The sequence below is a fragment of the Bombina bombina genome, chromosome 4 (genome assembly GCF_027579735.1).
Source record: "Bombina bombina isolate aBomBom1 chromosome 4, aBomBom1.pri, whole genome shotgun sequence".
Lineage (NCBI taxonomy): Eukaryota > Metazoa > Chordata > Amphibia > Anura > Bombinatoridae > Bombina > Bombina bombina.
Window position 1 is genome coordinate 416,696,628 of NC_069502.1, and position 12,731 is coordinate 416,709,358.

Consider the following 12,731-nt stretch of genomic DNA (forward strand, 5'->3'; position numbering starts at 1 on the left):
CTAACATTTGTGCAAATGCTTAAAAATAGCAATTATACAAAAAAATAACTTACCATGACACGGCTTGGTTCATTTCTTACAATTGTTATTTTATGATTGTAAACATCTGTGATGACTTTTTGTACATAAGACACTGAGGGGTTTCCACGGTGTTCATTCTTTGCTTCAATATTGAAATATGGCAAAGAAGTATTGATACAAAGTTTGGACAGTGTATAGGTACAAATTCCCATGAAGTGATGAGTGTGTTTATCAAATGTATAGTAGTGAGGATCACCATGTATTATACAATCACCAAATGTGTGATCTTTACAGCCAGGAACTCCGTTTACTACACTACAGTATTGGTTACTTGGACATGAAGCAGGAGTGCAGATTAAACTGCCACCTATTGATGGGCATGTGCATTTTGTAGAACAAGCCTCATCAGTCCAGAATTCTGAACCTACAGGATAATGAATGTCACCATCCCAACATCCACAAAGGTGACTTGGAACACACTTATTGTTGTATAGAATGTATCCTGGATCACAAACACATCCCTCAACACAGGGAAGGTTGCAATTAGATGGTGCTCCTGGGTTGACACAAGTAGCTGGACAGGCAGAGCCACAATGCTCAGAATGACTGTTTGAAGGGCACAGAAGAGCTGTAATATATAAATGCATATTTTATATTAATGATGTTATTTAAATAGTCAAAGAATAAACACAATTGAAAAACATTTTTTTTACACAGATGATTAATAAGATCTTTTGAGTCATATAAATTAAATCAAACAACTAAAGAGAGGGCTAATGTCTCTTTTTTTAACTCTTTACAACTTGACACAAAATATTATAGAATTTTGTTGTTAGCATATTAAGTGAAAATGAAAATACATATTAACTTTGGAAAATATAAAATCTATTTCATACTGAATATAAATGTATATTTTATTAAGTTCTAAAAAGTATATAAATTGCTTAAACTTAATTGCACAATATGTGTGGATCATTATTCTCTTATCAGCCTCAAATAAGCAATGAGTGCTGTTTATGAGTTTTGTTACTATTATACCATGCAGAGGATATAATGTTAATGTTTTAAATTATGTAATTCCTGTGGGAAAAGAAATGTAAACTGTATTTGCCTACAATGCTCTTTTTTGCTAAATAATATTAGCTCTCAGTAAAATAGTATTGTAATTTTGAAAGCCTGCATCTCTTTATAATTGTTTTTTCTTCATGATTTGACAAATAATAAGTAAATTACAATTATTGTAAACAAATAAGTAAATAAAAATAATTGCAAACAATTAGAATGTTTAAAAATAATGAAATTTTAATAAATATTCTTATTATTATTAATAATAATAATAAAAAATATTGTAGATTAAGACTAAAAATTCAGAGTTGCAACAGATTGTGCTTTTTGTAATGAACCAGAAATGTATCATTAACTTAGTCTTTCAGTTTCCAAAATACAGCACAAAGGAAATGTTTGGAATTTAAAAGATAAGTTCTAGCCTGTAAGTTGTTCCAAGCTTATAAACTAATAATGTATTATAATGATTGTGAAAAGACTTGCAGGTCACCTTTTTGTGACAGCTTGCTTCCCCCCTTTTAAATACCTATAGTGCTAAATGAATCAATACTTACGACAAAAGGTTTCATTTCTCCATGGAAGGACTGTGGCACCTGCTGCTTGACAAGCATCTGCATATGCCTGAAGACTGTTACAGAGAATCTCTGGGTTTAAGTTAAACTCACACATGTCATAGTAACAATTCCCAAAGTATTCATTCGGATCTACTATCAGATGGCAGTTTTGGAATATGCCACCAGTTGAGACTATTATGCCACAGGCCTGGTTGCTTTCAATAACAAGTTTTTCTTCATCTGTGCACTGGGGTGTGTGACCTGCATCTGATGAACAGCTTACGGAGAGAAAAAAATGAATAATGGACTTCACTATTTAGATAGTAATGTGTATTATTTAGTTTAAATAATACTATCCAATATCCTACATTTTACATCAAGTAATTTTAGAAAAAATAAATAGTGGACTATGGATGTCTATGCAAACATGCATTGTTGGTTGTGGCCTGATTATGACTGTTTAATGGGTGTTAAGTGTGTGTAATTGAGAATCCAGGTTCCATATCATTTGTACATTTTTTAGACATGTTTTAAATTATCAGTCTAGATAAATATAGAGTCATTTGACATACAAGAAAAAACAATATCCTAAAAGTATAATAGATAGAAGCTGTTAATATGAGTTATAAATAAAAAATATCTGTCAAAAAAGTATGTGTAATAGAAATATTTTATTTCTTAACGGTAGCAACATCTCAGTTGATATCATTGTTTATATTTAACTGGTATGGTATGTTCATTGTGGTTAATTAGGATTTTTGGAATAAATACAAATAGTATACCTTAAGCTGTTGTTGACCTGCCAGCTGTTGCCATAATTAATAGAATTGGGCTCTTTTATTCCAGCAGGATTGAGGTTGTCATCAGAATGATTTCCATTGAAATTTGCACAGAGGCCACACACTTTGCCTTGGTACTTATTAGAAAGTGTCACTTCCACTCTATGGTTACCATCGTACTTTACTTTTAAACCAAAATGGGCAGTCACAACAACATATTGACCCGTTAGACTGATAGACAAATCAGGGGGCAAGCTCAGTGGAAGCTTCTGCAGAACTCCATTCACCTAGGAATAGATTATCAATAGAAAAAGTCATTATATATGCAGGGATGTAAATATGTCACTATCCACTGCATTGTCCTCTAAGCTATGAATTCTGTGTGTGTGTATATATACAGAATATTAAAGATAGGAAAAAGTAAAAATAATTTACTCAGGACTGGTGAAAATATGTGTGTATAACGATAAACTGTATGTGGACATACAATGCTTCTTTCATTACTTCATTTCAACTTTTTATTTTTTTACAATCTCTGGTTAACTTTTAATGATGTTGAACAGTAAATCAGATCATTTATCAAAAACCATCAGAACAGTTCTTACGTATTTACTGATTGTTCATTGTGTTAATACGTAAAAATGGATTTCCTTTGGAAACTATTTCATTTACTATGATAAAGTCCTATAAATGCTGCATATTAGGATATTTAACATTTTTATTTAGCTGCTGAAAAAAACTTCTTGTAGACAAATCACATTTAAATAGAGTATATGTGTATGTGTGCTTTTGTGTAGGTGTTTATATATGTGTGTGGGTGTATGTGTATGTGAGAGTGTGTATGTATGTGTGTTTGTGAGTGTGTATGTATGTATGTATGTGTGTGTAGGTGTGTATTTGTGAGTGTGTAATTGTATGTGTGTGTGTTTGTGATTGTGTTTATGTGTATGTGTATTTGTGTTTATGTGTGTGTGTTTTTGAGTGTGTTTAAGTGTATGTGTGTGTGTTTATATGTGCGCGTGTGTTTGTGAGTGTGTTTAGGTGCGTGTATATGTGTGTGTTTTGTGTGTGAGTGTGGGCGTGTGTGTGTTTGTGAGTGTGTAACTATGTGTGTGTTTTTATGTGTATGTGTTTATTTGTGAGTGTATAAATGTGTGTGTGTTTCTGTGAGTGTGTTTATGTGTATGTGTGTTTGTGAGTGTTTATGTGTATGTGTGTGTTTGTGAGTGTGTTTAGGTGTGTGTATGTTTGTAAATGTGTGTTTAGGTGCGTGAGTGTGTGTTTGTATGTGTATGTGTGTATGTGAGCGTGCTTTTATTGCTCTCTTTTTTACTTACCTTTACAAGTCTTCCCTTCTCTAGGCTTATACTGTAGTTATAAACATACACTGTTGCCTGCTTGACATATGAAACATGCAGGTTTCCTCCTCTGTACTCATGATCAACTTCAACATTGAAATGCTGTAAAGTGCTGTTGGCTTCACATAGCTTTGTAAGAGTGTAGGTGCAGTTCCCCATGAACGTGTGAGCATAATTATCAAAAGTTAGGTAATGAGGATCACCATATCCACTGCATGTTCCTCCTAAACTCAAAATGAAAAAATAACATCAGAACCCATAAAGGATGTCATTATTTACTATTTTACAATAAAGTAGTACTAATAACCAGCATTTCCATTCTTATTACAAAATAATATGTGATTTTATTTTGTAGACCTTGTATATTTGACCTAAACATATTACCAATACGTTGATGTATCAATTATTCTGGCTAACCAAAGAAAACCTAAAATGATGAGCTTTTGAATTAATTCATAAGGCATACTGCACACACTGCAGATGGTCCCACGTCTGTTTTTGTCTGTATTTGTTATGTTAGAACAAACATTCCCATTAAGATTTAACAACCATTCCAATAGAGCTATGGAAATAATGCAGAAAAAACTAACAAATAACATTTCAAGATTGTATATAAGATTCAAATATTTAACTGCAATATTTGAATACTGCATTTAAATATTGAATGTAACACATAAGAAATACCATAAAATGACAACATTTCTAACTTAGTGACAGTAATAAAATTTTACCTGTTATATCTGGTGGTGCTGTTGGTTTTACGGTTGTAGTTGTTGTATGTATCTTTGTTGTTGCAAATGTTGTTGGGGAATCTACAATAAAAATAATAAAAAACATATACTAAAATAAAAATCAGTTAGAAATGATTAACGTGTAGTCTTATTACACATTTAAATATTTCAGACCATGAAAGTATTCGAAAAATTTTCTAATGAGCCAGAGTAGTTATTAACCTAATTGCTGGTGCATTTTATATATATATATATATATATATATATATATATATATATGTGTGTGTGTATATTATAAAAAGCATCAGTTACACATGCTAAACAATGTTTGTTTGAAAAGAGAATGCTGAATATTTGTTCTTGGTGGAAAAGTACACACGTTTTCCCAAGCTAACAGTAAGAAGTAAAAAGTAGGTTTATTCACCACAGATTTCTCTAATAGAAAAATGTATACGTAGACCAAAGGAAATGTTTTTTTTTTTTTTTTTTTTTTTAAATGTACAGATTTAGTACAAACAAAACCTTTGTGCCAGAGTCACTAAGCTTAACATGTACTACCTTTTTACATGTGAGGTAAAAAATGGGAAAAGAACATTTAAAAAAATGACGGCAGAAAAAAAGTCCAAAACCCACTTTAGCATTGGCATTTAGCTTTCGGGTCAAGCTGCTTCACCCAAAAATGTTAAAACCTAGATCTGCCCCTGATGCCACCATGCACAGGTTGTTCAATTAGATCCCATCAAGGTTTGTGTCACTTATGTGAAGGAATGTCAATATCTTTTGCTAGCCTTATGGGAGTAACTTTTGCAGAGGTAACCTGAGACAAGGGTGACAAATAATTATAAAACTGTCTTATGTGATCCTCCAGTTAGGTAAACAAAAACAACTTATTAGTTTGCCTTGTAATACATCCAGCCTCGTGCATCAGTTCTTGTAGCTGTAGAGTAATATATTTTATTTTTATTTCTTATAAAACACTTTCAATTCTCACTATCCTTTCAATTTAAAAATGTTACGTTTTTGTGTTGTGCCATATTATTAAATAATATGATTAATAGACTTCTACAGCACATTGCTCACAGCCTTGCAAAACTACACATCAGCTGAAACTGGCAAATGCTATAGAGAGGGGTAGTGATACATTTAGATATACAAATAACCACACATTCACAACATGCAACAGTGGTTCTGGATTTCTTGGGGATCTAGAAAGTGTGTCATTAATTAACTGATCTCTCTTCCATACACTCAGAAAATAACTACAAACATGAATTATGAAATCAAATTAACAATTCTAATTATTACTTTGTTAGCTACATTAACTTGCTATAAACGGAAATATTAATTCTTGACTTTTAATAAGTAGATCTAGAATTACCCAGTCTGTTTGAAACAAGACCCTGATTTCATGAGAGAACTCAGATTCAAATGTGATGAATAACTGAAAGAGAAAATCTTACCACAAGGTCCATTTTTCACTCCTATATTGTCAATAGCTATATCGCCATACTCTGTTAATCCTCGAATTGCCGCAAAGGTGACCTAATGAAAAGAAAAAATGTCCAGAAAATTCCTTTCAATTACATAAAAACTATTTATATTTAATAAATAGTATGCTAAACATAAGGAAGCAATTACATTCCTATTGCTGAAATGCATAACAAAAAGCTTTTACCGCAAGCATGTGAGCAGCTTAAACTAAATGTGCATCACTACTCTTAAAGGCACAGTAAAGGCATAATTAGACATCCATGATTTAGACAAAACATACAAATTTAAAGGGACACTGAACGCAATTTTTTTCTTTTATGATTCAAATAGAGTATGAAATTTTAAGCAACTTTCTAATTTACTCCTATTATCAAATTTTCTTTATTCTCTTGGTATCTTTATTTTAAATGCAAGAATGTAAGTTTAGATGCAGGACCATTTTTGGTGAACAACCTGGGTTGTCCTTGCTGATTGGTGGATAAATTCATCCACCAATAAAAAAAGTCCTGTCCAGATCCAGAGTACTAAATCAAGAAAAAAGCTTAGGTGCCTTCTTTATGTATTAATTATGCTTCCTTTTCTTGTTTTTTCAGTTGGTGAAAGGTTATCTAGGAAAGTTCAGGAGCAGCAAAGAACCTAGGATCTAGCTGCTGATTGGTGGCTACATATATATATATATATATATATATACTGATTCTCATTGGCTCACCCATGTGTTCAGTTAGAAACCAGTAATGCATTGCTGCTTCTTCAATAGATGATAGTAAGATAATTAAATAAATTTGATAATAGAAGTAAACTGGAAAGTTGTTTAAAATTGTATGTTGTACCTAAATCTTGAAAGACATTTTTTAGGTTATATGTCCCTTTGAATTAGAAGCTTTTCTGAAATGCAATTTATTCAAGAGATTGTGTAATGTAAAATTGCCGCTCCTCTAATGTGTTCCTGATGATCCATTTTACCTGCTGGAGAGTATTAAACTGTTTACTATTTAGATTTGTGCATCCCTTGTGAATAGTCTAGAAGTTGATTTTAAGGAAGACTACCACAGCTTTACTGGTAGACAGTGACACAAAAAAATAAATAAGAATAAAATATTTTTTTCTTCACTGGAACATCAATTTAAAAAAAAAAAAACCAAACAAACTGTAATTAATAGAAAAATGTCCTCTTTTAGTTGCAAAAAAAGAAAAAAAAACATTTTAATGTACCTTTAAAAATAGTAAATAATTGTACTCAGTGGGACACAAGTAAAAAAAATTGTTGTATATTGATAGAACTGTTTAGAACTTTTTTTTCTAGATTCAATACATAAATTAACATTATCAGATATCAAATTGGCTTATATAAGCTCATATAATTGTGTTAATGTCAAGGCTATCTATAGAACTTTGAGCTCTTTTATCAGTTATTTTCATCGTAGTTTTTTCCTTCATTATTGCACAATAATTCTTTGTACTTTGCTCATAAGCTCAGAGAAAACTGCTGTTTACCTGAATACTCCTCTGTCCTGAAGATGAAAATGTGAATGAGCCATATAACCACGAGGTGCCTTGATTTCCAATTCTGTTCCAATAAACAAATTGACCTGTGTGATCCTTGACTAGAACCTTCAATTCATTTGTATTTTCTGAACCAGACATATGGTAAAAAAAGTCTACACACACATCGCCACTGATGTTAAAAACTGAGCTATCAAGCCAGACTGCATCACGCGGGACAAGGTTGGTTGCTTCCATATAGATAAAATATCCATCTGTTGGAGTAAAAATATACTTTTATACATGTTATGTGAAGGTGAAACAAAATGCAGAATTATTTAAGGCAATTAAAGAACAGATGGTATCAACATAAGTTCTACATTTATCAAGCTGTGAATGCAGCTTGGGAGCTCTTCCAGTGCAGACTCAATCATGCGAGCCTACAACTGTAAGTTAACAAGCAGTAGCCTTTCTAACTTTTCTACCACTTAAGTGATAAAGGACTTACAACATTCTAGATTCAATTATTCAGGATGATTGACAAGCCCTGATCTCATGCAATTGGTTGCACAGGAAGGGGGAGGGTCTTTAAAAGAATCAGGATGCTGGCATTATGCTGCATTACTCTGATCATTGTGTGTGTGTGTATATATAATATATATATAAATATATATAAATATAAATATATATATATATATATATACATATATAAATAGGGAGGTAGCTGGATGGGGAGGTTGCATTTAGAGAAGGTTTTTTGAAAATAGGTGTGACCATTGTAGGTTTTAGAGATGTGGAAAATATACCGGTGTGAGGGAGAGGTTGAAAATTTTGAGTAGCTGTGAGGGGATGGGGTTTAGGGAATAGGTAGTGAGGTTAGAGGACAGTATAAGGGCAAAAACTTCTTCCTCAGTAACAGAGACAAAGAGCTAAAATTATGGCTATGTTGGTTTTGGATGATTGCAAGCTTGTGAGGGGGTGGGAGACTGGTAGTATGTTGAGAGCTGATTTCGTTTTGATGGAGTCGATTTTGTTATTGAAGTGGCTGGCAAAATCTTAAGCATAGAGAGAAGTTGTATTAGGAGGTGGGGGTGGGCGGAGAAGAGTATTGAAAGTGGAGAACAGATATTTTGGGTTTGAAGAAAGAGGACAAATAAGAGTAGAGAAGTAATTTTGCTTATAATGGTTAAGAGCAGAATAGTAGTAGTTCAAGATGAACTTGTAGTGAAGAAAGTTTCCTGAATTCTGAGATTTTCTCCAGTGTCACTCAGCAGTGTCAGAGGAGTATGCCAGTGCTGAGGATGAGTGTGTGATTTCCGAGCTATGGTAGGAGGGCCCAAATCTTCAAGGACCAATGTAAGGGTAGAATTATAGTGGCAGATAGATTGTTCAGGGCAGGAAAGGAAGAGATGGAAGAGAGGAGAGTTTCAAGAGAGCTAGTGAGCTGTTGCTGATCTAATGACTTAATGCTTCTGTGAAGTTTGGTGAGGGGTAGAAGGAGTTAGAGTTGTTGGGAGGGATGTGATGTTACAAGTGAGGAGATGATGGTCAAAAAGAGTAAAAGGGGAGTTTGTCAAGTTTGAGATATTGCATTGAGAGCTAAAAATCAAATCAAGGAAGTGGCCATCTTTGTGAGTGTGAGAGTCAGTCCATTGTGACAGACCGAAAGAAGAAGTGAGTTGCAGAAGTTTTTGTATTCATAATTTCATGTTGGGCTAGCACTAATGAGAATATATGATGGTGCGTTTGCGAGAGAGTGGGGTGTTTTTCAACTATTTTTCTCCATTGACTTCTATGGAGGAATATGTGAAAACGCAGGCAATATACGATGTTCAGATTTTTGTACTAGTTGGGTTACTGCTTGCGCAAAATAAGATTTTTTTTTAACTTGTAATACAAGCACAACCCGACTAGCGCAAAAAGCTTAAAGGGACACTAAATGAATCAATGATTTAATGATTCAGATAGAGCATGCAATTTTAAGAAACTTTCTAATTTACTCATATTATAATTTTTTCTTCGTTATCTTGCTATGTTTATTTAAAAAGCATGAATGTCTGCTTTTTGGTTGAGAACTTAGTTTTTGCTTGCTTATTGGTTTGCTAAATGAAGCCACCAGTAAGCAAGCACTATCCAGTGTGCTGAACATAAAATGAGCTGGCTCCTAAGCTTTAAATTCCTGTTTTTAAATAAGGATTGCAAAAAAACAAAGAAAAATTGATAATAAGAGTAAATTAGAAATTTGCTTAAAATTGCATGCTCTATATGAATCATTAAACTCTAGCTCAGTTTTAAAGATCGCGAAAATGAAATATACCACTCCACTTGTAATCTATGCCTAAATATTTTATTGGATTTCAACTGGAGTCATTTTGTAATGTATTTAAAAACAATTATTCATCATACTATTTTGGATATTATTTAAAATAAAATGATGTATCATACTTCCATCAGGATAATCCCCATTTGGACCAGTATCATGTGTTGGAGTAGTACTTTTGGCTCTAATCCAATCTGCATCATCATTTCCTTCGCAATGTTGTTTCCAGTCGCAAAAAGGTCTTGTATTATCATTAAAATCACAATATGTGATGTATGCTGAAAACAAACACAACAAGTGTGCATTATTATTCTGGAGTAGTGCATACCGAGTTCTGAATTGCTAACAGAGATTATATAAAATACCTGCATTGGGAATACAATAAATTACTATTGAATTTATCTTACCTTCAAAACTGAAATATATATTAGTACAATCCAATTTTGAACAGGAATATTTTTTGTGATACATTTCTATTACTAAACGGTTTCACTGTTTTTTAAGGGCATATGTACATATGCATTGCAGTCTACATTCAAACTCTTCACCTGTTCAGAGAACTGTTGGTAGTTTTTATAATGCAAATTGCATCTTCTGGCAAAACACAAACCTCTTTTGCCTATCTGAGCAGTTGCTTGAATGCAGATGGACTTGGCACGTGCAACATATGTAAATATGCTCCTATAATAGTATTACATTTTTACTAGAAGCATTTTTACTTATACAGGTATAATGAAACATGTTTCTATTCCAAACTGAATATTGATTGAATGTAGAAAATCATAATAAATAAACTTCAGACCACATTTTGAAATTATTCAGGGGTTGTGCTTGCAGCTTTATACTGCTTATTAACAGTACATCACTCATAGTCAATGTTTCTATTATATAATTTGACACATGTATCCATTTATGTAAAAGCTGCAGTCATTTATTCTATGGATTATATATTCCAATCTAGTATTCTTAATATCTGCATTAATTTACCTACAAATCACTTTTATCTAAATATGTTAGGACAAATAAATCTAAAATATTCCTGGAACATAAGGATTTGTAGATGATAACTGGAATAACATTTGTAAGTGTTCCCAGTATCTGATGAATTAAAGGGGTAAACCCATTAAAAATGATTATTTATTTATTTTTATTTTTTTAAAAAGGTGTTTTTTTTTTCTTCTGATGGATCAAAATTGTATCAAATATGAAAAGAACATATAGTACAATGCAAAAAAAAAATCTTCAAAAAACAATAATATACCTTATAGGGTTAAATAATGACAGAAATCTTGTTGACTGACTGGTCAATAAGTAACTCAGTAAAAATATCATTATCATCCCTTTAAACATAGTTCATATATCCTTAAATCAATTACTATATTAAAAGTGTAAGGTTCATGTCATTGTAACTTCTAGATAGTCAACAGACTTCCTGTACCTTTACTAAAAGCATTATCTTTTAGCATTATCATATTATTTTTTATGACAGTGTACATTCATACCTGTCAAATAAGCGCTGAATGCAACCACAAGCAAATATGTAATAAACTGATATGTAACTTTTAAATATTAAAGAATGGCTGGTGAGATAAAAGTAAATAAACTGTATGAATAAACTGTTTTTTTAATTAAAAAAAAATATTCAAAATTAAACAATGCATTAATTACCAGTCCTTTGATTCTGGAAAATTAAACTATCTGATAGATCCTTTTCATTTGTCCTAAAAAAAAAAAGAAGGTAATTGTTATTTGAGGATTATGGTTTGTTGTTTGACATTCTTATTGTGATCATGTATTATAATGTAACCATCTTTAAGTTAATAATTCCATATATACATAATTTATATACACATTTTAAATGTTAAATATCTTATAATCCTTTTATTGTCTTAGTATTTTTATTTGATAAGACTTTACATAAAATTATATTTAAAAAGAATACAACACATTTGCCTTTTTATGTTAATTTATTAAATGACCTTTAAGAGAATTATTGCACGCACTTGTGGCAATACCTCTGTTTCATGGCACTTTATTGCAATTTAACAATAGGTTTTATAGGATAAAACTGTAAGGGTTCATTTTATATCACTCTGCAAAATGTGTGTTATGTGTTAATATGTTGCATAATATATTAGAAGGTGTATTATTTAAGATTAGATAGCACTATCCACTATCAGTTTTATAGGCTAATAAAAAAAATGTATGACTATCGATGAGAACTCTCCTGGCAATGGAAAGAAAAGTAATTATAAATAGTATAAATGGGTCAGATAAAGCTACACCAGATTAAAGATTATGAAAAAAATGATAATACTCTGAAAATTTATAAATTCTTCTTTATTTAAATATATTTTGAAACTATATTAAGCACCTCACTGCAAGGTATTCAATTGTGGGTCAGATTACGAGTGAATCACTAATTAAGGCTCTTGCTCGAGCGTTAATTGCGCTAGAACTAAGCTTTTTCTAGCTTAGTTCTAGCGCTTGCACGCAAAACTGACAAGCACAAAAAAAAGAATTTACATTATCGTTTGCCTGCTGTTCACATATTCCCCTATAGAAGTCAATGGAGAAAAAAGGGTGAAAAAAAACACACCCTACTCATGCGCAAACCCAATGGCATATTCTCATATGTGCAAACCCGACATGGAAATATGAATATTTCACATTCCAATGTTCTGCATATACAGGAATAAGTTCTATTTATTCATAAATACATATTCATACATATATATACAGTGTATATATATATATATATATATATATATATATATACAGTATATATATGTTTTTGTGGTACAATATACATATATACATATTTATATATATATATATATATACACACTGTATTTACGATTATATATAGGTATAGGTATATGCAGATATATATATATATATATATATATATAGCACTATATATATTTAGA

At 31.6% G+C, this 12,731-nt stretch overlaps 1 protein-coding gene across 1 annotated transcript in view; it reads right to left on the bottom strand.

Moving 5' to 3' along the window:
* The window catches only part of LOC128657509 (IgGFc-binding protein-like), a 182,156-nt gene that overhangs the window by 96,401 nt on the left and 73,024 nt on the right, over positions 1–12,731 (bottom strand). Inside the window, 9 exon segments of the mRNA XM_053711876.1 lie at positions 54–649; positions 1,641–1,918; positions 2,423–2,706; positions 3,757–4,001; positions 4,509–4,589; positions 5,969–6,050; positions 7,494–7,756; positions 9,927–10,079; positions 11,470–11,522. Coding sequence (XP_053567851.1) covers positions 54–649; positions 1,641–1,918; positions 2,423–2,706; positions 3,757–4,001; positions 4,509–4,589; positions 5,969–6,050; positions 7,494–7,756; positions 9,927–10,079; positions 11,470–11,522 — 2,035 coding nt within the window.